The 27,901-nt window shown below is 42.4% G+C and overlaps 1 protein-coding gene across 7 annotated transcripts in view; it reads left to right on the top strand.

Annotated features, from left to right (window-relative positions):
- TBC1D1 (TBC1 domain family member 1) overlaps positions 1-27,901 on the top strand; it is a 373,516-nt gene that overhangs the window by 184,548 nt on the left and 161,067 nt on the right. For all 7 annotated transcript variants that reach the window (XM_073608893.1, XM_073608877.1, XM_073608932.1 and 4 more), the window contains 2 exons: positions 11,814-12,347; positions 18,723-18,812. In XM_073608893.1, coding sequence (XP_073464994.1) covers positions 11,814-12,347; positions 18,723-18,812 — 624 coding nt within the window. The remainder of the gene's footprint in view (positions 1-11,813; positions 12,348-18,722; positions 18,813-27,901) is intronic.

Below are 27,901 nucleotides of genomic sequence, written 5' to 3'. Positions count from 1 at the left end.
CCAATACATCAGAACAAACCAAACTATAACTGGCATTGAAGTAGGAGGTATTACACACAAATTATGTATATTTGCAGACGATATATTACTTTTTCTATCATCACCACAGGTCTCTGGTCCTAACTTAATACCAGCTCTTGATGGATTTGCAACCCTGTCCGGCCTTATGATTAATCCTAAGAAATGCCTAGTGCTTAATATTTCACTCACAAACATGGAATTGATCCCGGCTAGGGCTGCACTCCCATTCACATGGGCAGAAAAATCAATCCCATATCTTGGAATTCATTTAACAGCATCTCATTCTGACTTATTCTCAACCAATTATCCTCCTGTATTAAGACAGATCACAAATCTAATAAAACAATGGTCGCAACTTCCTTTATCCTGGATAGGGAAGATTAATGCAATCAAAATGACTATTCTACCCAAATTGCTTTATCTATTCAGAGTCCTCCCTATTCCAATTCCTTCCTATTTTTTGAGAATAGTACAAAAAAGAGCAACTTCGTTTATATGGGGATCTTCTAAACCACGTATACCTATACACACACTACATCTTCCCAAAAATAAAGGAGGCCTGGGATACCCTAATTTTACTAACTACTACAGAGCAGCACATTTGGCCAGTCTGTCCAAATACCATGCAAAACAGGAAATCCCATTATGGGTATTTATAGAGGCTTCAGAAAATGACCCTCTATTAATATCAAATTTATTATGGCTTGATCCTAAAGACCGCTTTAAAATTCATAATCCCATAACTAAACACTTCTTATCTCTCTGGGATAAACTAAAAACCAAATATCAGTTACAATCTCCACACAATCCTCTCCTTTCTTTTATCAGAAATCCGGCCTTTTATCCGGCATGGATCTACCCAAATTCTTTTAAAGCTTGGACAACATCAGGCATTCAGACACTAAATGACTTCATAGCATCTAAATCATTCCTTTCATTCCCATCGCTTAGAGAAAAATATGATCTACCAAACTCTGAGATATTTAGATATCTCCAAATCAAAAATTTCTATACACCATTCCTAAAGGGGGATACACCATTATCCCAATTATCCATTTTTGAATCAATCTGTATAAAAGATCCATTTGCTAAAGGTACAATTTCATCACTTTATAATCAATTATATGGAGTAGCAAATCTTAATAGACCCTCTTACGTTCAGAGGTGGGAGGAGGACCTGGGACGAACTTTAGAAGACACGGACTGGTCTAATATATGGCTCACATCTAAGTCATCTTCACCCAACATCTTGGCACTGGAGACAAATTATAAAGTCCTAACTCGCTGGTACCTTGTACCCGCTAGAGTGGCAAAATATTCACCTAATACCTCAGCTCTTTGTTTTCGAGGATGCCCAGAAATAGGCACATATTTACACATATGGTGGACGTGCCCAGTAATCCAAACCTTCTGGAAGGAAGTCTTCGTGATTGCATCTAAAATATTTAAAAAAATAATACAACCAGATCCATATTTAACTTTACTTAATCTAAAACCGGAATGGTTAACACTCTCTCAATTCAAACTTATGATCCAACTAATAACGGCTGCAAAACAAACAGTGGCCAAGGCATGGAAATCTCCTACATTGGTACTAGCAGAAACAATTCACAGAATGAATAATACAATGTCCCATGCTAAGATGGTAGCCATCGATCAAAATCAAATTCCAAAATTTGAAAAACTTTGGCATCCTTGGATAAAACAACAGTTCCAGTCAAATTTCAATGACTCTGTCCTGTTGCCATGGTAACAGATTAAATGACTTACAGAGACACCCATTCTAAGGCTTCAAAGAGAACTAAAAACAATAATAAACTGACGAGCGGGACAACCTTGTGGACCATACCTCTACCTTTCAACCCTTTTTCTTCTTTCTCTTTCCTTTTCTCCACCTTACGATTAAAGCTCATTATCAGAATTTATTTGACCTATATACACTCTACTTGTAAACAATATGTATAGTAGGTATAAATCATTTAAATACCTACAAAAGTAACTAAGGAAATGATATATATCTTTAATTTAGGTTTACGTGAACCCAATGTTTAATATTTGAAATCTCATGATATTTACCTATATAAACCCTACTGTAAAACAATGAGCTTACTTTATAGATCCTTGTAAACTTACTTTATGTATCTTTATGTATCTTTATAACATTGTATACTCAATAAACTTCTTTTGACAAGGAAATAAACGGTGTCCACCACATGGCTTCTCTGTACAAACAGGAAGTGGCTGGAGCTGCTCTGTCCTAGTTCTCTATTATTTCCCAGTGCATTCTGGGATACAGGAACCTCCACTGTCTCTCCCCCAGCACCCAGCTAATACTTTATAAATGCTTCACTAACATGCCGTACATGCCATAGGTTACAGAGCATTACCATTGAAGGCAATGGAGGCGGCTGACAAGTGTCAATGCCTCATGAAAGCGTCATGCAGCTTAATTTTTAATACAATGCTACCACACCTGTGTGGTGTCAATTGAAATATTCATGGCAAGCATTGGTGGGCGGTTAAGAGCCTTTAAAGTGGTTCTAAATGGAGAAGGTTAAAACCCTTCTGGATACAGCTCCCCCCTTATGACTTACCCGAGCCCCATCTCGATCCAGTGATTTGCATGAGAGCAGCAGCTCTACCGGGTTCTCTATCTCTCCTCCTTGGCTCACACAGAAGGAGCCATTGGCTCCTGCTGCTGTCAATCACAGCCAGAGTGTCGATGAGGAGAGTGCGGGTCTGAGCCATGCTTTGTGCCTGAATGGACAACGTCCATTCACAGGAGCATGGCTTGGGGGAATGACGCAACTGGGGGCACTCGGCAGGGGGGGAGCCAGGACCGCCAGCAGGGGACCCAAAAAGAAGAGAATCAGGGCTGCTCTGTGCAAAACCATTAGGCCCCTTTCACACTGAGGCGCTTTGCAGTGCTAAAGTGCTAAAAATAGCGCCTGCAAAGCTCCCTGAAAGAGCGGCTCAATGCACTCCAATGTGAAAGCCCCGAGGGCTTTTACACTGGAGCTGTGCTCTTGCAGGGCGGTCTAAAAAGTCCTGCAAGCCGCATCTTTGGAGCGCTGTAGGGGCGGTGTATTTACCGCTCCTAAAGCGCCCCTTTCCATTGAAAACCATGGGGCAGCGCTCCTAACGGCGGTTTTAACCCTTTTTCGGCCACTAGCGGGAGTTAAAACTGCCCAGCTAGCGGCTGAATAGCGCTGCTAAAACGACGGTAAAGCGCCGCTAAATATAGCGGCGCTTTACCGCCAGCGCCTGCAACGCTTCAGTGTGGAAGTAGCCTAACACAGAGCAGGCAAGTATAATGTGTGTGGGTGTTTTTTTTTTTTTTTTTTACAATCGTCTTAAAAATTCTGAATAAATTCTGCTAAACACCGGTATTGACGCACGTGTAAAGAAAGCCATAAAAAACCCTTGCACTTTGCTTTTTTTTTTTCTTCTGTAAAACACATTACAGGGGCCCAACGAAAGGAATGTGGCTGGCCATGCACACTCACATTTTACTGCAGTGGTGTACATGTGTATCAACCATCAGAGCCTTGCGCCATAATTCACAGCGCAAATCTTGTACTCATTGCACTCTATATTTCATCCATTTCCTCCATGTATAGTCTCTGCCCCCAGGATCAGACATCCTATGTTTTGAAAGCTGGCTGAAGTTTACTTGAGCTCCTACTGAAAAATTTGCAAATATTTGGAATGGGATCTGCGGAAGGCTTTTATAGAGCAAGAAGCTTTAATCTGTGAGTGCTGCGTTCTCTGACATCACAATCTGTAATCTAGAGCTGCACAACACACAAGTTCTGTTTTCTTGTACATTGTATTTTCAGCAGTCCTAATAAGGGCTCATTCACTTCCCAATGCCTGTGTGCAGTGTGTACTTCTACATGTGCATTTGCAGTATTGCGGCTGGCTTGAAGGTATCGGTTTTAGTATTGTAGCATTTGCACGACTACAAGTACTTGTGTATATAATTAGTATCGGCACCAATAGTGGTATCGATGCAATGCTGATATCTATCTATATACATCTATAGATATATAGAGTGCTGCAAAAAATTGATGACACTGTCAGTGCCTTGAAAAAAGTATTCATACCCCTTAAAATTGTTACAACCAAAAAATGTAAATGTATTTTATTGGGATTTTATGTGATGGACCAACACAAAGTGGCACATAATTGTGAAGTGGATGGAAAATGATAAGTAGTTTTCAAATTTTTTTACAAATATGTGAAAAATGTGGCGTGCAATTGTATTCAGCCCCTATGAGTCAATGCTTTGTAGAATCACCTTTCACTGCAATACAGCTGCAAGTTTTTTTTTTTTTTTGGTATGTCTCTACCAGCTTTGCACATCTAGAGAGTCTTTGCAAAATAGCTCAAGCTCTGTCAGATTGGATGGAGAGCGTCTGAACAGCAATTTTCAAGTCTTGCCACAAATCTCAATTGGATTTAGGTCTGGACTTTGACTGGGCCATTCTAACACATGAATATGCTTTGATCTAAACCATTCCATTGTAGCTCTGGCTGTGTGTTTAGGGTCATTATCCTGCTGGAAGGTGAACCTCTGCCCCAGTCTCAAATCTTTTGCAGAATCTAACAGGTTTTCTTCTAAGATTGCCCTGTATTTGGCTTCATCCATCTTCCCATCAACTCTGACCAGCTTCCCTGTCCCTGCTGAAGAAAAGCATCCCCACAACATGACTCTGTCACCAACATGTTTCACAGTAGGGATGGTGTATTCAGGGTGATGTGCAGTGTTAGTTTTCCGCCACACATAGCGTTTTGCTTTTAGGCCAAAAAGTTCAATTTTGGTCTCATCTGACCAGAGCACCTTCTTCCACAGGTTTGCTGTGTCCCCCACATGGCTTCCCGCAAACTGCAAACAGGACTTCTTATGGCTTTCTTTCACCAATGACTTTCTTCTTGCCACTCTTCCATAAAGATTTGTGGAGTGCACGACTAATAGTTGTCCTGTGGACAGATTCTCACACCTGAGCTGAGGATCTCTGCAGCTGCTCCAGAGTTACCATGGACCTCTTGGATGTTTCTCTGATTAATGCTCTCCTTGCCCGGCCTGTCAGTTTAGGTGGACAGCCATGTCTTGGTAGGTTTGCAGTTGTGCCATACTCTTTCCATTTTTGAATGATGGATTGAACAGTGCTCCATTAGATGTTCAAAGCTTGGGATATTTTTTATAACCTAATCTTGCTTTAAACTTCTCCAACTTTTATCCCTGACTTGTCTGATGAGTTCCTTGGCCTTCATGATGCTGTTTGTTCACTAAGGTTCTCTAACAAACCTTCTTAGGGCTTCACAGAACAGCTGTATTTATACCGAGATTAAATTACACACAGGTGGACTCCATTTACAAATTAGGTGACTTATGAAGGCAATTGGTTCCACTAATTTTTAATTAGGGGTGTCAGAGTAAAGGGGGCTGAATACAAATGCACAACACACTTTTCACATATTTATGTGTCACACAGCAATCACATGCAATGCACGCGGTTGTGGCGGTGCGGCTTCATTCACACATCAGTGTTTTGTAGCTTGAACCTACAAAACGCTGGAGGGGAAAATAAAGCAATTTTTCTCAATGGAGAGGGTTCAGACCTCCACTACAAGTCACTTGAAGCAAAACACCTGAAGCTCAAAGTTTTTTGTATCTCAAATTGGGCAGATTATTGCATTTTTTTTTTTTTTTTTGTTCTATAAAAATGCAAGTAAATAAATAATACAAAAATTAACCTCTAACCATAACCTTTAAACCTTAACCCCTTACACAAAAAGTGAAAACATTTTATCAAAGCGGATGAAAAAGCTGAAAAAAATAGCAACAAATGATGAAACTGATGATATTTTTCTCTATTGGCTAATTTAAAAAAAACGGCAAAGCTCAAAACAGCTGTAAAACAGCTGTACACAAACTCTCAATAACACACATACAAATGGGTGAAAAAATGCAAGAAAAACGCTCCAAAACATGACGTTCGGGGGTGAATGCAACCTTGTAGTATAAAAACAGGCGGTGATGATGCAACAACATAAGGCTTCCTCACTGCCTGTCAAACACCAGTGAAAAGCGACATGATTGCAAGTTGCTTTTCAGGTGTGGCAATCCTGCCACCAGTCTAAACCTAGAAGAGTGATTCGCAAACCATTTGTGATATAAACTGTGGGCCCATACATAAACACATGAAAGCACTCGGGGATTTCATCAGATGGAAAAAGTGTAGTGCTGGAAGTGAAGGAGGACATATATAGGATCCCCACATACCTTCTATACATTCCTTTAGAGCTCTCGTGTGTGCGCTGGCATTTATTATATACACCAGGACTATTTATCTTTTCTTGATGGTGTTAAATAATAGAGACTTGTCAGGCATTTCCTTATGTGTCTGTTGGCTCTGGAAACTTTTTTGTGCAACATTATTTCATGAGAATTTCTGGTTGTGAAGATGTCCCTGATCTGATCTGACCGATAACAACCCTAGTGTGAGGAAACACTCCGACCTCAGGCACACCTACCTGACCAACTGCTTCTGGGTACACCATGGGGTGGGGTGTTCGGGTGGGCACTATGTTGTTATTATAATGCACAATTTATTAAGGTACTCCAAAGTTTGTAAAGTTATTGTAGAGCCTGTTTTAGATGGACTAGGGAAGGGTGAGAACCCGTCACTTTTTAGTTTTTGGTGTCCTTTGAGCAATCTGTTGGATTTTTTTGTTTAAATTAAAGAAATCTATAAGTGTATCGCCATTATCTGGAATCCGTGTTACAAATGAGATGACACTTGTTTTATTCCAGTAACTCTGTGCAGAAACCTTTTTTTCTTGTATTGTTTTTTTTTTTTTTTTTAAAGCTCTGCTTTCTTTTAATTAGTATGCTGTCATCATACTATTATCTTAATGTTTATAACATGTGATTCCGTTTTCACTGTGAGCAGTTCAGACTAAAGTAATTATGATGTCAGCTGTCTGGTATTTTTTCTTTTTTTCTTTTGAGAGTGACTCAAGTTTAAAAAAAAAAAAAAAAAAAAGCCTTTTGGCCTAGCGTTGCCCTTTTACCAGGGTGACTTGGGTTGTGGGAAGCTGTGTCCACAATTTTCTTGGCAGTATTACAGAATGAAGCCTTGTTATTGCTACTTCTCCAAGAACTACTTACCGTGGATGCGGCACTGAAGCAAATACTGTGTCACAGCAATAAAAGCTCTGTTATGTCTCTTCATCCTTCCCCGGTTTGACTTTACATTTTAAATGTAGCTTTGAGGGCTATATTACAGTATACTGTCACCATAGTTGATGGGTGACAGTGGCTTATACCAGGAGTCTCCAAACTTTTCAGTACGGGGACCGCATCTAATATTTTTCAGAAATAGAATTTTTTTCATTTTACTTGGCGTTAGCTTTTTGTTATTAGCATGATATGCGTCTAATGGAGAAATTTTTTTGATGAAGCAAAGAAATTCTAAATAAACTTCAGGGTCCTCGTCTTACATCAGAGTCCCCGATTTTAAAATCTTTCAGTGGGCCGGATTCAGCCTAGATTTGACTTGGCTGGCTTGCACATTATCCCAAATCCGGGCTCGTGCTATTTCCCATTTAAGCAGTCTGGTTTTTAAACATCATTTTTTTTTTTTCCCCTTATTCACTGGGTATAATATTGTTAATTTCCAAACAAATTCTAAATCCTTTTTCATTTACAGTCCTATACTGAAACAAGTCTTTAGTCTTTCATATAGTGTGTGTGTGTGTGTGTGTGTGTGTATCGCTCCCCTTTTAAAATCACATTATTGCTGCTTTGTAGTCTGAAATGAAGACAGGGTTTGTTTTATCCAGGTGTATTTAGAAGATATAACACCAACATGTCCTAAAAAAAAAAAAAAAAAAAATCACCCTCCTCCCCCCTCCTCCATCCTAAAATATGACTCAATCAGGTGTAGCTAATCACCTTCTCAATGGCACACACAGCTGTGGTCATTTTGATTCGCTTAGCATGAAAAGAGCTTTCCTGGAGCATTTCAGTTCCTGGTAGTGCAACTGAAGCAAACAATCAACTATGGATGGCAAGACACAAAAGATCTCTGGGATAAAGTTGTGGATAGGCACAAGTCAGGAGATGAATATAAAATCAAAGGCTTTATCAATGCCTAGAAGCACCGTGAAGTTTATTATTAAGAAGTGGAAGGCATTTGGTACAACACAGGCCCTCCCTGAATCAGGACGTCGCTCCAAACTGGATGAAAGATCCAGGAAGAAACTGGTCAGAGGCTACCATGAGGCCTACAGCAACTCTGAAGCAGTTGCAGGATTTTATGACAAAGTGGTCATTGTGTGCATCTGACAACAATATCACAAATTCTCCACAAATGTTGTATGGGAGGATTGCAAGAAAAAAAAAAACAATCAAGAAAGGCCACATGCAGTCACAACTGAGCTTTACTAAAACGCACCTTTTTTAGATTCTGAGGCCACATGGAAAAAGGTGTTCTGGTCAGATGACACTAAAAATTTGAATTATTTGGCCTCAACACCAAACGATATGTCTGGTGGAAATCCAATACAGCTCACCATCAAAATAACGCCACTCCTATAGTAAAGCATAGAGGTGGTAATATCCTGTTATGGGGGTGTTTCTCTGTAGCAGGGACTGGAGCACTTGTCAGGATAGAAGGAAAAATGGATGGGGCAAAACACTGTCAAATTCTTAAGGAAAATCTGCTGCCCTCTGCTAGAAAGTTGTCAGTGGGAAGAAGGTTAACCTTCCAACATGACAAGGACCCAAAACACACAGCAAAAATGATCACACAGTGGTTGAAAGAGAAAAAGTTGACTGTCCTTGCATGGCCTAGTCAGAGCCCAGACTTAAATCGCATTGAAAATCAGTGGAATTACTTGCAGACTGCAGTCCACAAACGATCATCATCAAATTTAATTGAACTTGAGCAATTCTGCAAATGGGCAAATATTGTAAAGTCTAAATGTACAAAGTTATTAGAGACATATCCCAATAGACTAAAGGCTGTAATTAAGCAAAAGGTGGTTGTTCAAAATACTGACGAAAGGGGGTGATCCTTCCGCTCCGTGATCTTTTTTTCATTTTTTTTTTTTTTTTTTTTTTGATATGTTGGTGTTATATCTTTCTCTTGGACGTTCTACGTTCCAGTTTTTAGTAAATCGAGCTGAATAAATCAAAAACTTGTCTGTCTTCATTTCAAGCTGCAAAGCAACAAAATGTGATCATTTAAGGGGGGTGATCCTTTTCTATACCCACTGTGTGAAATATATATACACACACACACAATTTATTAGAGCTGCGCGATTCTGGCTAACATGAGAATCACAATTTTTTTGCTTTGAATAAAGATCACGATTCTCGCGACATAACATCTTTCACATTGCGCAAAAAAAAAAAACATTTGGGCTAACTTTACTGTTGTGTTTTTTTTTTTTTTTTTTTTTTTTTTTAAATTCATTGAAGTGTATTTTTTTTTTTTTTTTTCCCCCCAGAAATTGCATTTGAAAGACCGTTGCGCAAATACCGTGTGACATAAAATATAGCAACAACCATTTACTGTATTTATTGGCGTATAACACTCACTTTTTCACCATAAAAATCGGGTGCAAATAGCGTGTGCGTGTTATACGCCAATACTTCAATTTTAGCTGCCTCAGAGGGGACAGAGAGCAGGGCGGGATGAGCGCCGTCAGATTACATTCAGTGAGAATCTCCTGTTTACTTGGCGGCCTCTGTAATAGGAAGCCCGGTCTCCTGGGCCGCCATTGGACCACTGTTCTGTTCGATCAGGCTGCACTGATTTCAGTGGTGAGGCTGCTGCATTGAAGGCAATGGTGAGGCTGCTGTATTGATGGCAATGGTAAGGCTGCTGCATTGATGGCAATGGTGAGGCTGCTGCATTGATGGCAATGGTGAGGCTGCTGCATTGATGGCAATGGTGAGGCTGCTGCATTGATGGCAATGGTGAGGCTGCTGCATTGATGGCAATGGTGAGGCTGCTGCATTGATGGCAATGGTGAGGCTGCTGCATTGATGGCAATGGTGAGGCTGCAGATGGGCTGCATTGATGGCAATGGTCAGGCTGCAGATGGGCACTGACTCTTATTTTGCTTCAAAGTTTCTTATTTAAAATGTAGTTTTTTTTCCTGAAACTTCCCTCTTAAAATGAATGTGCATGTTATACGCCTGTGCGTGTTATACGCCGATAAATACGGTATTTTATTTTCTAGTGTCTCTGCTAAAAATATATAATTTTTGGGGGTTCCAAGTCATTTTCTAGCAAAAAATACTGATTTTATCTTTGTAAGAAACAAGTGTCAGAGAAAGGTTTAGACATAAGTGCCAGTTCACACCATAGAAACAGTCCGGATGCGTTCCAGATGCTTTTCTGCATGCACGTTTTTGGTATGTTCCAGTGCGTTTTTAATACAGTCCAGTGCATTTTCCCCCCTTTTTTCTTAATTTAAATTTAATGCATTTTTTTTTTTTTATCGCGTTCCAGTACATCCTGTTGCAGAAAAGATGCAGCATGTTCTACTTTTTTTTTTTTTTTTTTTTTTCTGTAACTGGCATGCACTGGAACTGACTGCACTGGTGTGAACTATGCCATTGAAAACCATATGACCTATTATACATGTGTTTTTGATGCAGAAAAAAAAAAACCACACTGGACTGCATGTGGTGTGAACTGGCCCTAAGTGGCTAAACTTCCCTCATGTCAGACCAAAGTTCATTCCTTTGATCTAAGAACTAAAAGTTACAATGTTTATGGTTCTCTACTGACAATGTTGTGAAACTTGGCAGACTGCCCGTTTATTTCTTTTTGACAGCTGAGTGAGCAGAGAACTCTCTACAGTTGTGATATGAATGAATTGGGAAATTCTGCATAGAGATTGTGAGGGGGTTGGATCGAGATCACGATTTTTTTTTTTTAATGATTTTAACAATTTATAACAAAGAAACTTTTTGTAGGGCATTTTTTATTGCATCAAAGTAAAAAATGTTCAGCTTGTAGCATTTCACTGTTTTGTCTGCATGTGCTGCAATTGCAGTTTGCATTTATCTGTGGATTTTTAAAGGGTAACTCCACTTTAATGGGGAAAAAATGGCAAATTAAAAAAAAAAAATAGTGTATACAATTTCTACACAAGTCCTATTGTATTTTAAAGTTATAAAAAAAATGACCTTTCCTGTTCAGTCTGCAGCTCTGTATTGTTCTGTAAAATGCAATATGGCAACCTAGAGGAGGAGATCTTTACACACATGGTGTACAGAACGTCCCCAGAAATGTAATTTCTTGCAAGTGTGATTGGCTTACTGATTTTCCCAGAAATCTGCACTAAGTTACAAAAATCTGATTTTGAGCATCCCTGCAACAAATGTCATTTTTGGTGGGATGTGCCCAAAGGGAAATATGGTCTGAAAGGATGCAGACCCTGCCACTTTCCTCAGAACCCTGCAAGTTAAGCAGCTGATTAATTATTATGAAATCACACATTCATTTTGCACATGGACACAGAGGAACAAACCTCTAAGGTAGGAATCTGCAGCAACAATTTGTTAATCCTTGTAATCTACATAAATCACCCAGAGAGGAATACTTTTTTCTCAAAGTGGAGTTCCTCTTTAAGTATGGAAATGGTAAAGGTGTGAATCAGGCTTGTTTTGGATCTAACTTGAATGTCCCCACTAATCTGTATAAAAAAAGATATGCTATATTCCCATAATGGCTTCTTCCAATGTATGTGTTTGTGTTTCGCAGGTGCCTGAAATACTTGGCTCTATTAGACAAGCTGGAAAGTTGGCCCGTCAGGAGGAAATCCATTCCCATTTATGTGATGGAGATGACGCTTTTTCGAAAAAGTTTGAGGTCCTCTTCTGTGGCCGGGTGATTGTAGCTCACAAAAAAGCCCCGCCGGCACTGATAGATGAATGTATTGACAAATTCAACCATGTCAGCTGCACCAAAAAGAAAGACACTGATTCTGCATCTCCACTGACTCCAGTGACACTGCCGGCAGAGGTTAGCATTGGAATATCCTTTGGGGACAAACTAAGGTCTGTTTTTCAATCAACGTTTAATGATGAGGAAAAACAAAAACCTATTCGTAAATCTTACTCCCAGCCTGGCCTGAGGACTAACCACTCATTTCAGAGGGACTGGAAAGATGGTCCCTGCAGCCTTCCTGGATCCTTTGAGGACGGTGACAGTGGTTTGGATTTACAATACTTGAGTGAAGAATATAACTGTGTCCAACCAACCGACATGGAGGAAAACCAGACTATGCTGTTCACAGTATGTATAAAAAGATCATTCTCTACACACATTGTCTGTCTGTACCTTCAACAAATGAGTGTTGGTATGACTGCTCGTCTGGCAATGCTTTTATGGTATTATGCTCCAAAGCAGCACCAGGGTACATTTTTATTTTAGCCTCTAACTAAGCAGGTGACCCATTCAGGTGATGGAGGGGCTACTCTGCAACTGCGTCCCAACTGCATGCAGCCTGCCAGTGTGGGGTTAAAGATTACAATGCACCCACACCGCCTATCAAATGCTCTCTGAAGAGTGAACTGAATGCAGCTAGCTCTTTAGAGAGCAAAGCTAGCGTGGAGGTGCCCTAAGTGTTCTGTCAGCAGTTGGCCTTTTCATCCAGCAGTTTGCTTTTCCAACATAGAGTGAGAGCCCTGAGCAGCAGTCAGCTTGCATATTTAAGGACCTGTGGTTAGCGAAAACGAATAATGAGGTCTGGCTACCAGGTAAGAAGTTGACCTGGGAATGGGGGCTTTTTCTGACCCAAAGCTACAAAACCTCAGACTCTGGAGCTCCTCACCCATGTGTAGGTCAGAAAGTTAGGTGACCACATACACCATACATTTTATATGTATGGTGTATGCCAGCACATAAATCTCTTAACCCCTTCCCGCCGCCGCCTCCTGGCCCTTTAAGAGGTTCTAAATGCCAGGAGGCAGAGGCAGATATTCCAATCATGTGACCACTGAGCTTGGCAGTCACAGCGGTCAAATGATCGGAAAGCTCCTAATCACAAGAATGCATTGGGACTTTTCCGGTACACTCCCAGCACAGAAATATGTTTACTTAGGGAAGCTTATATGCACACCTCTGGCAGGAACTGGGTAATGTATAATTAAAGTTTAGTTTTGGATCAAGTGGAGAGGTATTAGAGCACCTGTCTGTTTTTATTGCTTGTTTGTGCCCCCATTGGGGAGATTCAACCGCTCAATTTGTCCTGCTTACCATTATCACCGTAAGTGAAAGAAAATCACTAATTTTGTCCCCTTAAAAGAATGAGGGGGGGGGGGACTCTTCCAATGGGGACACTAGTTCTGGTGATCCCTAAGAGATATCTCTTAATTATGAGGGTTTTCCTGTCACTTCCTGTTTTGACTATGGGACAGGAAGTGAAGGGAAATTACCCCAATGGGACAAAGAAGGCAAAAATAAACCTTACAGGGGTTATAACCCTCCCTTACTCTATCCAAAAGGGGGAGGGGGGGTTGCTCATCGTTCTACTTTTAACCATCAAAAATGCTTGTTTACACCACTTAACAACTGAATGAGCTGCTTTATAAAAAAAAACAAAAAAACTAAAGCCTATCTAAACCAAGAACAAAGGTGTAGTGTGGCTTATCAGTCCTTAGTTTTGGTGGACGTATTAGTTGAATTTTTTTCCCCTGGTGATTCTGCTAGTAACATACATTCCCTAGAGCAGGGGCCTCCAATCTCTCCCAACAAATGACCAATTTTCTGTTCTTCAGGCTTTAGGTGGGGCCGGAGTGGCCAGCGCGAGTAGAAAATACGTCAGTGAGAGTAAACAATACCTCAGGCTTGGTGGTCAATGAGCGCAAAAAAAAAATGACATAACCCTGTGCTCAGTAGGAGGAGGAATAGTGCCCTATCTTTGGTTTTAATGGGAGGTTTAGTGCCCCATCAATGGTATTAGTTGGAGGAATAGTGCCTCATCATTGGTATTAGTGGGAGGAATAGTGCCTCATCATTGGTATTAGTGGGAGGAATAGTGCCCCAATATTGGTATTGGTACGAGGAATAGTGCCAAAATATTGTTATTAGTGGGATGAATAGTGTCCCAGTATTGGTGGGATGAATAGTGTCCCAGCATTGGTATTGGTGGGATGAATAGTGTCCCAGTATTGGTGGGATGAATAATGTCCCAGCATTGGTATTGGTGGGATGAATAGTGCCCCAGCATTGGTATTGGTGGGATGAATAGTGCCCCAGCATTGGTATTGGTGGGATTAATAGTGCCCCAGCATTGGTATTGGTGGGATGAATAGTGCCCCAGCATTGGTATTAGTGGTGGGGTGGGGGGGAATAGTGCCCCAATATTGGTATTAGTGGTGGTGGGGGGGAATAGTGCCCCATCATATTTGTCAGTGGAAGGAATAGTGCCCCAAGCGCTGGATAAAGAAAGGCAAAGGGCCAGTTTGTAGACAGCTGCCCTAGAGTGACAATGCTTACTAATTTTACTTGTAAAGAAGCAACGTTTTTGGACTCTGAACACCTCCCTTCTCTGCATTTGCATAACATGAGGGGTATATTCTGTAGTCCCCAGAAAGAGCTGTGTATCATTCTGAACAATAAGTCCCTGTGCCACTGTACTGTCATTAGCTCAATAGGTTTTTGGCAGGATCAACAGGCATGATTTTAGATTTAACGAATCAATAATTGCGCTATTACAAAAAAAACGTAGTGCAGAAGATAGCTGCCAGCATGTAACAATCTGGTAAGCAGTGTAGAAACAAAAATTATATGAAACACATGCAGCGCTAAAAAATGTGCTTATACATCTAGAACGTGTATATGTGGCAGAGTGCTGAAGTACAAAACTTATGCCGAATGAGCAGTAAGTGTGATAAGATTTAACAAGTAGACACATAAAGAAAAAAGTCCATAAGTGTATAATGAATCATATGTAAGTCCACAGGAACTGGGGGTTCGTGGGCGTATGCGGTGTCACACCTACGCATGGGGTAGGAACTGGAACAGGCTCTGTGTGTATGGGGAGACACTTTGCACCCAAATCTTCCAAAATTCCAAATCAACACAGCAAACAATAGAAATAAGTACCCTTACCAGAGGGGATGGACACAATCACTGTACGGTGGAGTGTCATATGGGCTTGAGGGATCCAACGATCCCGGGGATGTCTGGTTGAAGAGGTCTTGGCAGGGAGTCTCATCCAGGAGGACAGTCGCTGTTCGGTGGTATGTAGGTCCACAGCCAATGAGGATATCTCTCTCAGATGGAATGTCAGTATAGGAAAAGAGACTGAGGCTCTGCGAGGTCCCATTCATGGAATTAGGGAAGAACAAAAAACCTCCACATAGGGCATGAATCCGTAAAAAAGCTTTATTGAAAAGCTAGAAGGTGCTAAGTGGCACACTACAATACCACGTGATTTTATTTTATTCTTTCTGTGATCACATTTTATCCATTGTAGTGTGCCACTTAGCACCTTCTAGCTTTTCAATAAAGCTTTTTTACGGATTCATGCCCTATGTGGAGGTTTTTTGTTCTTCCCCCCCTTCCATGAATGGGACCTCGCTGAGCCTCAGTCTCTTTTCCTATACTGACATTCCATCTGAGAGAGAGATCCTCATTGGCTGTGGACCTACATACCACCGAACAGCGACTGTCGTCCCGGATGAGACTTCCTGCCAAGACCTCTTCAACCAGACATCCCCAGGATCGTTGGATCCATCAAGCCCATATGACACTCCACCGTACGGTGATTGTGTCCATCCCCTCTGGTAAGGGTACTTATTTCTATTGTTTGCTGTGTTGATTTGGAATTTTGGAAGATTTGGGTGCAAAGTGTCTCCCCATACACACAGAGCCTGTTCCAGTTCCTACCCCATGCGTAGGTGTGACACCGCATACGCCCACGAACCCCCAGTTCCTGTGGACTTACATATGATTCATTATACACTTATGGACTTTTATTCTTTATGTGTCTACTTGTTAAATCTTATCACACTTACTGCTCATTCGGCATAAGTTTTGTACTTCAGCACTCTGCCACATATACACGTTCTAGATGTATAAGCACATTTTTTAGCGCTGCATGTGTTTCATATGATTTTAGATTTCTCATATAACAAAATGCTTTCAGTTGTATATTTAACAGACCAAAAAGCAGCAAGGGTAGACTTAAAAAAAACCCCGCTATTTCTAGTCGATCTGATCTCAGTGGGTAAAAGTTCACTTTTGACTCAAGTTTTCAACAGCCCACAACTATAAATTTGGATTTATTGCACATATTCAGTAGCAGGGCTGCTGGTGTTATCTAGAAGTATATTTAAGTGTAGCCAAACCTACATGAGCTGACATCATATAGACAGATTTTGTGCTTTACTAGACTTTTAGATACATTGGTTAAAGTGGAACTAAAACTCTGTGAGCAGGCAGGCTTCTTATTGCAGAAGAGATGCAATAAAACAAACCTACCTGTCTGCTGACAGCGACCCGCGGGCTGAAGCTGGGTGGTATACACAGACCGATGTGTACCGATGACTGTCCCCCAGTTGTGCTCCTACATTGTCACCCAGTTGAACGTTCCTTTGCTTGAGACTGTAAGTAGCTGTGCCGACACACATTGCACAGACATAGCCTAGCATTGTCACTACTGAGGAGCCAATTCTGGGCAGTATTATGCAGCTGATGCCGGGGTGAGTTCATGTAAGCAGAAAGAGGTTGGAAAATGCCGCAGGAGATTATCACCATTGAGATACATAAAGGGTGAAAACAGTCTTTGTGTGGGAAACCTAAACGGGGCAGTTCAATTGTATAAATCCCCTTTCACTTGGGGGATCCGCTCAGCGGACTCCTCTAGATCAGCGAGGGAATCGCGCCAGTGATCCCCGCTGAGCCGGTGGATGACAGGTCTGTCTCCGCTCAATGTGCAGGGACGGACCGTACGGAGCTTCGCTGTCCTCTATGGCGAGATTGGATGAAAGCAAACAGCATGTCCATTTTTATCCGATACGTTCGCCATCAGCTGATTTTTTCGGATTGGACGGCAGGCGGGTGTCAGCAGACACATCTCCGCTGACATCTGCCTGCCCATACAAGTCAATGTGTGACCTGCTCAGATCCATCTAAAAAATGGACAGGTGGATCTTTGCGGGCCGATCGTGTGAAAGGGGCCTTTAGACTTTGTTTGTTGAAGCAGAGTGTGTCAGAGTTTTTATCCACTTTAAATTGTATTTAAAATCGAAACAAATCTGTAATAAATTGCAGCTTACCTGTCCTGTGATGTGGTGTCTGCATTAGTTTTCTCTTTTCTTTTTTTAGTTGATAATCCTATGAATAACACACCTCCTGTCTATGGATAGATTGTATCACTTGCTGTACTGTATATACAGTATGGAGGTAGCTGCGTTGTCTTACCAGGCTGCTTTCCAGGTTTGAACTACAAAATGTCCTGCTCTTATCTTTATTCCATGAGGGGGGTGTTTTGTAGTTCACAGAAGATAGCTTGGAGGAAAGATAACATCGTTTCATATATCCGGCATCTAGAAAGATCAGCAGGTATTTTCTGTACTTGCTAAAAATGTTTTTGACCTAAAAAATAAACACATCCAGCCACCATATCTAAGAACTGGTAAGTTTTAATATATTAAAAGTAGAACTGAAGGCCAAACTTTTTTGAGGTAGAGTAATGGAGAGTTACATCCCATGTCAAGTTTTTATTTTGCCCCCTGTCTCCCATTGGGGAGATTTCTCATCACTTCCTGTCTGATAGTGAAAACAGGAAGTGAGAGGAAATTCCGTCAAGTGAGGACATCTCAGGTTGTCACCATGGTTCTCAGAGCTAGTGCCTGCATTGGAAGATTTCCCCTCTATTCGTGTTCTAGTGACAACCCAAAATGTGGGATTTGACAGGCATTGAAAAGGCGTTGTATCACCTCCTGTTTTAACCCATTGCAGCGCGCTTGTGTGTCGCTCCCAATTAGCGGGGATACATTTTGCCATGTCGCAATGCAAAGCATCACAGCTGTAGCATATGCACACCCCCACCCTCAGCTGCCTTTACAACATAATTTGGGGGGGGGTAAAAACACAGCCCCCTCCCTTACTGCTCCCAAAACACAAGTGTAAATGAGACCTAATGGAGAGGGTGAATCTCCATAAGGCCCCTTTCACACTTATGTGACTTGTCCTACGTCTTGGTGTGACTTGTCCTACGTCTTGGTGTGACTTGTCCTACGTCTTGGAACTGCAAAGTCGTATGGCAAGTCGTACCCCATGATTTCCAATGAGTACCATTCATATCTGTGAGACTTCAAAGTAGTCCCTGTACTACTTTGATCCGACTTTGATGCGAGTTGAGTTCCATAGACCTCAAGTTTACACAGACATTCCCTGAAATCATGGCAAAATCGCGTGACTTTGTAGTCTTGGTATTGTGAAAGGGGCCTAATAGGGACACAGACAACAATAAAAACCCAGCAGGTGTTCTAATCCCTCTCCACTCTATCTAATACTAAAAAAAAGTATTGCCTTTAGTTATACTATAAACGTTTTGCTCTTTGGTTTAGGTAAGCTTTTAAGTAAAACATTTTGTCAATCTTCTGTACCTTTTCATATAACATGGACTGACATACATTTTGATCTGTTTCTTTTAAGATCGGTCAGTCGGAGGTTTACTTGATCAGCCCTGACACAAAGAGGATTGTTTTTGAAAAGAGCTTTAAAGAGATATCCTTTTGTTCTCAGGTAAGTCTATAAATGTTCTATAATATTAGTGCAGTATTAGAGGAACTTCACGCTGGTTTAAAAAAAAAAAAAGTAATCGGCAACAAATACTGTAGATGCTGGTTTTTAAGAACCACTTTCCAGCCCAGGGATCCAATGTTGTCTTCCAATCAATTCTTCACTGGGCTTCCACTGACTACCCCCCACTGCGCATGCACAAAGGAAAGTGGGTCTGTGGGACCAGTCCTGCAGCCTGTGACTTGATGGGAAGGAAGGAGTGGCTGGTGGCCCAACCAGACATCCTTTTTTGTGTGTGTATGGCAGCCAGTTTGACATTCGTCCGGCTTCTGTTGAAGGGGCATGGACGAAAAAAATAAGTCTGCTGATCTGCAACCGATCAGCGCTCTCAGCCAATGGCTGAAAGCGCTGGCTGGTGAGTTTTTTTTTTTTTTTTGTTCTTTTGGAGAAAGAAAGGTTTAAACTATATGAAATAAATATGGCAGTTGTAGGCATTAACCACTTGCCAACCGCCTTCCGCATATATACTGTAATCCAGGATGGGTGCGCTAACCCTAAGGCTCGGTTCACACAGGGGCGGCATGACTTGCAGGTCGCCTCACCGAGGCGACCTGCACACAACTGCCAGGGCAACTTGCAAAACGACTTCTGTGTAGAAGTCTATGCAAGTCGCCCCCCAAAGTAGTACAGGAACCTTTTTCTAAGTCGGAGCGACTTGCGTCGCTCCAATTAGAACGGTTCCATTGTACAGAACGGGAGGCGACTAGGTCGCCTGACAAGTCGCCCCCATGTGAACCGGCACTTAGGCCCCTTTCACACTGGGGCAGGGGTGGCATCGGCGATAAAACAGCGCTATTTTTAGCACCGCTTTACCGTTGTTTTAGCGGCGGTATTCGGCCGCTAGCGGGGCAGTTTTACCCCCCCCCCCCTGCTAGTGGCCGAGAAATGGTTAAAACCACTGCAAAGCGCTGCTACAGCAATGCTATGCCGGCGGTATAACCACGCTGCCCCATTGATTTCAATGGGCAGGAGCGGTGTATACACCACTCCTACACCGCTTCAAAGATGCTGCCAGCGGGACTTTTTTTAGCGTCCTGCCAGCGCACCGCTCCAGTGTGAACCCTTGGGGCTTTCACATTGGAGACACAGCAGCAGCTCTTTCAGGGCACTTTGCAAGTGCTATTTTTAGCGTTGTAGCGCCTGCAGAGCGCCCCAGTATGAAAGGGGTCTTAAGTGTGTGTCCAGGCAAAAGTAAAAAAAAAAATAAAGTCCCCCCCTATATCTCTGATGCATGTTGGGAGAGCCTGGCCCACTGTTGCTACCAGAAAGCTAGTCCAGAGCAAGCTGAGTAGCGTATGTGCATACATATAGGAAGTGGCTGAAAGAGGCTGAAGGAGATCCACAGCAGTGAAATGCCAAACGGATAGGAAATGTGACAACCTTTTATTTTTAGAGAAAAAGCCATGGCAATTTTTGCATTTTTGCATAATTCTTTAATAAACTAAATTTATCCATTTAGGGTTGACATTTACTTTAATTAGTGAACATAAAAATAAGTTTACAGAAAAGTTCAGATATGTAAAGCACCAGGGAGTTGAGGGGAACTGAATACTGCGGCCATGTGTTGCATATCCTATATCATTTCACTTGTTTACCTTTGTGATTTTCGATGTAGTGTTCAGGAAGGTTGAGTTTATTTACTGGATCCCACCCATGTTTAGCGTGGGCCCAGACAAAGTGATTCATTATTTGGATATTTTTTCTCAATGTAAACCTGGATTCTGGTTTATTGCATGAAGGATCAGTTCAGCCTCCTCCTGATATTTCACTTTTGGCAGATGCTGGATAGTGTAATTATCAGGTGAGATTTATTCTCTTCTGTTCCCAGGCCAAGAACTAAAGCAAAGTATACCGATTGAGTTTTTCGTTCAACCAACGGGTTGAATGAAAAAAAGCTCACAGATCCTTGCATCAACACAAGCAAAGCTGATGCAGGGATCTCGACTGTTTTTGTCTTTGTATTCCCCCTTCCCCACCAGAATACACAGATAAGCGCTTCAGCCATTGGCTAGAAGCACCAATCGAATGCTGATTATCCAACATGACTGGTAATGGGAACCAGCCATTAGACCTCCTTCTGTTGAACAAACCGTGGTACACACAGACCAAAATTTGCTCAACTCCTGCTGAACTGGACTGTTTTCGGTCCGTGTATACCCTGCTTAAAGCAGAACTTTACCCATAACTTGATAAAAAATAATGTTCTTTAGCAAGGAACATACATTCTACACAATAATTATGCTACCAAAATGAGTGTGTGCTGTATATTGCCTCCAGCATTGCTCCTGTTTCTTCTTGCTGGAGGCGGCCATTTTGCTGAAGCCCAGAGCCCCTGAACAGCAGTAAATCCTAAAGCAGAACTAAACCCATTGATTTAACAGTTTAGAAAAGAATGTTAACTGTCACATTTGCTTGTGTCCTCAAACCATCAAATGATTGGTGTCATAACTAATCACATGTGCAGCACCATGGCAGTTGCAGATCAAACAGAAGCATCATCCTTGGCTGTAAAAGAATGGACGGTTTAATTCCACTTTAAGGCTGTCAGCAGATCGACCTCTACAAACTCAACAGTGACTTAAATGGAGAGTTACTGAGCATGTGCAGAGCAGGGTCAGACAGTGTATTACTGGATTATAAACAGTATAGACACTTATTTGTAATGTATTACAAATAAGTATACTTGCAAAAGGGGCCAGCATGAAGTGATCTTGCAGGGTTTAAAGTGAAATTTTAGTCAGAAAATTAAGTCCTGCTAGACCACTTTAAGCTGGCCCTTTTGCAGGTATAGCTTTGTAAAACATAAAAAATAAGGTATGAGTGAACGTTTGTATGTACCTATGAGTTCTTTAGTAGCATGAAAAAGGACAACCCAGGGATCATGGGGGAGATTGATGTCTGTAATGAGTCTTATGAGGTTAATGACATTGGTCCAAAAAGGACGAATGATTAGGCAGTACCACCAAATATGTGTGTGAGTAGCTTCATTCCCACAACTCCTCCAACACAATGGGGAACTATCGGGGAACATTTGATGCATTTTGATTGGGGTATAGTGCCATCTGGAAAGAAGTTTGTAATTGACTTCTGCCATTTTGGAAGCGGGTGAGGAGACATGAGCGAGTTTTAGGATTTTATCTTTCATAGTGTTTGTTAGGGGGGAGTCTAAGTCTGATTCCCATTTAGCCAGGAAGTGCAGGTACATAGGGTTAGAAAGATCGGTAAGAGCCTTGTAAAGCAGAGATTCCATGCAGAGGGGGGTCTTTTGGGTAGAATATTTCTTCTATGCTATTTAAATCTTGTAAACCTCGTAACGGGTGAGGGAAGGAATGTAAAAAGCGTTGTAATTGGTGATATCTCCACATATCCAAAAAGTTTTGTAGAGCTGAGAATCTCAGAAAGAGGTTTAATTGTGTTGGCATGTATAACGTGATGTAGCAGAAGAGGTTCTCCTGATGCCCAGGATTTAAATACTGGGTCCAATAAACCTGGTAGGAAATAGTGGTGTCAGGAAAGGGTCCATCCGCTGGTAAGATATATCGTTTGGCATGCAGTACTGGGGTCCACCAGCAGGTGTCTCCTGGCAGTGTTGAACTGTCAGGAGAATATTTCCCTGCTGGTGTCATTTCATCTTTTGGCCGCAGTACTGATGTCCACCAGCGGATGGATCCTGGCAGTATGGAGAAGACAACACTCCCTGTGCTCAGGTGTGACTTGAAGCCAATTATAGTCAGTCCTATAAATACCCGGCAAGCCCTCACATGCTCGCCTTGGTATCTTTCTTCCTTGCGCCCTGAACCTGTATCCTGAACCTGTTATCATGTAAACCTGTAAACCTGTATCGGACCCTGAACCTGTTCCTGAGCCTGTATCCTATCCCATCCATTATCTCCCTTTCCCAACCTGCCCTTGTTCCTGCTGACCTGCTGTGTATGACCCTGGCCTGGCTGACATCTGTGATTCCGGTATTGCCCTTTGCTGTATATATTATCTGTTGTCTGTGGGGTTCTGTTAGTTGGTTTTGCACTATCTGTATTTCCTGAATTATCACTTATTTTAATAAATATTATTTATTCAATTACATGCGTTTGGGTTATCTCTGTGCAGTCCACACAGTCTGGTCACACCTGTTCATGACAAGTGGTGATTGAGGAGAGGCATCAGGGGGGAGTCATAATTCCAGGAAAATTCCTGCATATATCCAGTGAGGACGTGGTGAGTGCGGAAACGGTGTGGGTAATGTGCCTATGAACTCTGGGTATCCAGGGGATAACAGAGAGATCGGCTCCACTCAGAGAGTATTCTAGTTGTACACATAATTTTGAATTAGTCGCTTATTTCCAATCTGCCATTCTAGATAATATGACAGCATGATAATGGGTCTTAAAGTTTAGGAGTGCCAGTCCCCCAGAGCATTTGGAGCGAAAAAGAATGTTTTTGGATATTCTGGGGCGGCTGTTCCCCCAAACAAAGCTGGAAATCATCACCTGTAGTACAGTAAAGAACCCCACCGGGACGCCTAGTGGAATCATTTGAAAAATAAATAATATACGGGGGAGAATGTTCATTTTAATGATGTTTATTTTCCCTAACCATGAGTGGGACAGATTGGACCATGTAATTATATTTGAAAAGTGAGCGTAGTCTAGGTGTAAGGTATATACCCAAATACTTCATGTGAGTCTGTTCCCATCTGAATGGAAAGAGGGGCTTCAAAGAGGTCGCTTCTGACCTGGGAAGGTTAATATTCAGGATTTCTGATTTGGAGGGGTTTATTTTGAAATTTTATATAATTTGGAAGGTAGAAAATGCTGACATTAAGTTGGGCAGGGAGATGCGTGGTTGTTGGATAAAGAAGAGTATGTCGTCGGCGTAAGCGGCGTATTTATGAGTTCTGCCTCCTACTTAGATGCCATGTATATTGATATTGCGTCTAATTGTGGCTAGGAATGGTTCTAAAGTGATAGCAAAGAGGAGGGGGGAAAGAGGACATCCTTGCCTAGTGCCATTGTGTAAGGTGAAGGAATCACTCAGTGAGCCGTTTATGCGGATTTGCGCAGATGGTGCAGAATACAGTGAAGAAATACAATGGTACATCTTCGGGCCCAATCCAAAATGACGTAAGGTCAGCTTAAGATAGTCCCAGTCCACCCTATCAAATGCTTTTTCAGCATCAGTAGAAAGGAGTAGGGTGGGCTGGGCACACCCTTGAATAGGGGTGCAACGGATCAAAAAACTCACGGTTCGGATCGTTCCTCGGATCAGAGTCACGGATCGGATCATTTTCGGATCAACAAAAAAAAAAATATATCCACATCTCCCCCACTGTAATATATCCACATCTCCCCCACTGTAATACATCCACATGTCCCCCCACTGTAATACATCCACATGTCCCCCCACTGTAATACATCCACATGTCCCCCCACTGTAATACATCCACACGTCCCCCCACTGTAATACATCCACACGTCCCCCCACTGTAATACATCCACACGTCCCCCCCACTGTAATACATCCACATGTCCCCCCCACTGTAATACATCCACATGTCCCCCCACTGTAATACAGCCACATGTCCCCCCACTGTAATACATCCACATGTTCCCCCTCCACTGTAATACATCCACATGTCCCCCCCCCACTGTAATACATCCACATGTCCCCCCCACTGTAATACATCCACATGTCCCCCCCACTGTAATACATCCACATGTCCCCCCCACTGTAATACATCCACATGTCCCCCCCACTGTAATACATCCACATGTCCCCCCCACTGTAATACATCCACATGTCCCCCCCACTGTAATACATCCACATGTCCCCCCCACTGTAATACATCCACATGTTCCCCCCCCCCCATTGTAATACAGCCACACGTCCCCCCCCATTGTAATACAGCCACACGTCCCCCCCCCATTGTAATACAGCCACACGTCCCCCCCCCCATTGTAATACAGCCACACGCCCCCCCTCCACTGTAATACAGCCACACACACCCCCCCCCCCCCGAAGCCGCGGCCTTTCCTAAAACCCCAGGCCGCGGAGCGCTCCGTGGATCGCGGGTGTGCTGATCCGAACAGGCTGGCCCATTCGGATCACGGATCGGTGACGATCCGTTGCACCCCTACCCTTGAACATACTGGATTAGGGAAATTGTCCGTAGAGAATTATCTTTAGCCTCTCTATGTGGTATGAAACCAGTCTGATCTGCCGAAACCCAACTGGGTATTAAGGGGAGTCACCTTGGCAAATAATTTAATGTCGGTATTTATCAAAGAAATTGGTCTAAAGCTGCTGCAAAGGGTGGGATCCTTACCGGGTTTAGGTATAATAGTGATATGTGCTGAAAGGGATTCTGGGCGTAAGCCTGAAGATTGGGAAATAGAATTAGCGTATGCTGTGAGACGCGGAAGTAAGATATCTTGGAATGTTTTGTAGTAAAGGATAGTGAAACCGTCGGGGCCGGGAGCTTTATCTGATGGAGAGTATTTTAAAGCAGATTGGAATTCTTCAATTGAAAAGTCCTCTTCCATTTCCTTAAGGGCTGACCTAGATAATTTGGGGAGGTTTGCCGCCCCCAATAGGAGAGGATTCGGGAGCGCCTCTCAGACGGGGGCAAAGGGGTTAAACCATTCGTAACATTATAGAGATCCGCATAGAATTTGCTAAAGGCTTTGGCAATGTGTGGGGTTGCATGTACTAGTTCCCCCGTTGGAAGTTTAATTTTAGGGATAAACGACTTTGTTTGTTTCGCGTTAAGGAATCTAGCCAGTAATCTGCTCAGTTTATTGCCCCATTCATAGAATTTTTGTGATATGCGGTGAAATTTCTTTTTAGTGTCTAAGTCTAGGAGGTGTTGAAGCTGTTCACGTTTAAGCGTGAGGGCTTTGAGATGTGCGCTATGGCGTGAGAGTTTGTTGTTTGTCAAGGTCAGCTATTTGTTGCAGTACCTGTGCAATTTGATGACCATGCTCCCTTTTTTTTTTCCTGGCACCGAGCTCAATTAATCGTTGCCTTATGAGCTTCCCAAACAACAGATGGGGAAGCCACAGAGGATGTGTTCTCTTTAAAGTAATGCTTCAGGTGAGAGGCTAACATGGAGACTTCAGTTTGGTTAGATAAGAGAGCTTCATTAAGTTTCCAGTTATTTGTATTACGAGATAAGGTGGGCATGGTCATACGCATCATCACAGGTGCATCATCATAAGGTTGCTGTTCCTATATGGGCAGAATTGAGGAGAGGAAGGTGGAAGTGATCTAAGAATATATTATCTATTCTAGAGTAAGACAGGTGTGTGGCAGAGAAGTGTGAATAGTCTTTATCCTTACGGTGGAGCAGGCGCCAGACATCTATTAGTTGATGATCTAAGAGCCTCCTTTTTAACAAAAGCTAAATGTTTAAATGAGATGTTAGAGCGGCCCTGGGACGTGTCCATTGAAGGATCAAGGGGCATGTTTATGTCCCCAGCGAGGACAATGATGCCTTTAGCAAATTGTGATAGTTTAGTGAGGGTTTGCGAGAGAAAGGTTGGTTGATTCTGGTTTGGGGAGTATATATTCGCAAACGTGCATTGGGTGTTGCCTATAAAGCCCTTGAGGGAGAGAAAACGACCATGGTCATCTGTAAGCATTTCCGTTAGACGAAAAGATACCCTACTGCTGAAACCAATGGCAACACCCTTAGCTTTGTTAGTGTCAGAGAGACCGTAGTACCACTGCGGAAAGTGGGGTGAGGTCAATCTGACCGGTGTGGTGTGGGTTAAATGTGTTTCTTGAAGGAAGGCAATAGAGCAGGCATTGCACTTTAGCTCACGCATCACTTGGTGTCGTTTAGCAGCGACATTAAGGCCTCGGACATTATATGATGTAATTGTCAGAGTCGCCATTGGTACAGTGGAGAGGTATATCCTAACCTATATTTCCACGCATGCCAACGTGGAGGGGGAAGGGAGGGAGAGGGATAGAGAAAAAAGGTTTGAGGGAGTAGATGGAAGGAGAAAAAACATATAGAGGAAACATACATGTGTACCAAAACAAATGTGGGAATTACGAGAGAGACGCAGAAAACTGCAGTGGTCCCTGAGGGGAGAGAAAGAACGGGCGGCCAACTAGAACTCTGAAAAGAGTCCGGGTAAAAGACCTTATGGGCCGCTCAGACTCACCAACCCCAGAAGGAAGGGGGGCGGGGGACGCCCCGAGGTGAAAGAGCGAAGGAGCAATGTGCCCCGCCAACATTCGGCCTGTTAAGAAAATACATTATAATTACATGAAATGACATGAGCTCCAGCAAAAAGTTTTAGGGGAAAAATTTTTTATTTTTTTAACTTAACTAAAAACAATAAAAGTACAAACTTAAATTGGAACATGAAGTACCCAAAAGTAAAAATGAGTGTCGGGTCTAGATCCCTTAAGCCAAAAAGGCTAAAAAAAAAGTTCAAAGGGTCTGACCAGAACCAAACAAACATTGAGAAATGGGCATCAGTATACACAAAAAATGGAAGGAGAAACCAAGATAAGTAGAGAGGGGCATATCTCAGCCATGCTTCTGTGCAGATCCGGGGATCGATGTGCGCCTTTTCTTAGACAGAGTTTTCCGCCATGGAGAGTCAAAGGGGTTTGAAAACTTCGGAATGTGGTCTTGCCAACTCGAGAGCTCAACAGGTGGAAGATTGAGATCTTGAAGAAAAGTAGAGAGTTCCTCTGGGAAGCGAAGGGTATGAGAACGGCCATTTTTGGTGGCTATCAAGCAAGCTGGGAAACCTCATTTGTAGGTGATTCCATCTGTGCGTAGGTGCTCAAGGAGTGGTTTTAGGGCTCTGCGGCGGTCAAGGGTTTCCTTGGACAGATCAGGGAAAATGTTAAATACTGCGCCATCAAAGTCAATGTTAGGGGTGTTGCGAAGTTTCGTCATGATGGCGTTTTTATCTTCAAAATAGTGCAGACGGCAAATGACATCTCTGGGTTGGTCTGAATTAGCATTACGAGGGCGCAATGCACGATGAACATGATAAAATCGTAATGGGTCA

This window comes from Aquarana catesbeiana, linkage group LG01 (genome assembly GCF_042186555.1).
Source record: "Aquarana catesbeiana isolate 2022-GZ linkage group LG01, ASM4218655v1, whole genome shotgun sequence".
Classification (NCBI taxonomy): Eukaryota; Metazoa; Chordata; class Amphibia; order Anura; family Ranidae; genus Aquarana; species Aquarana catesbeiana.
This window is presented reverse-complemented; position numbering and strand designations above follow the sequence as displayed.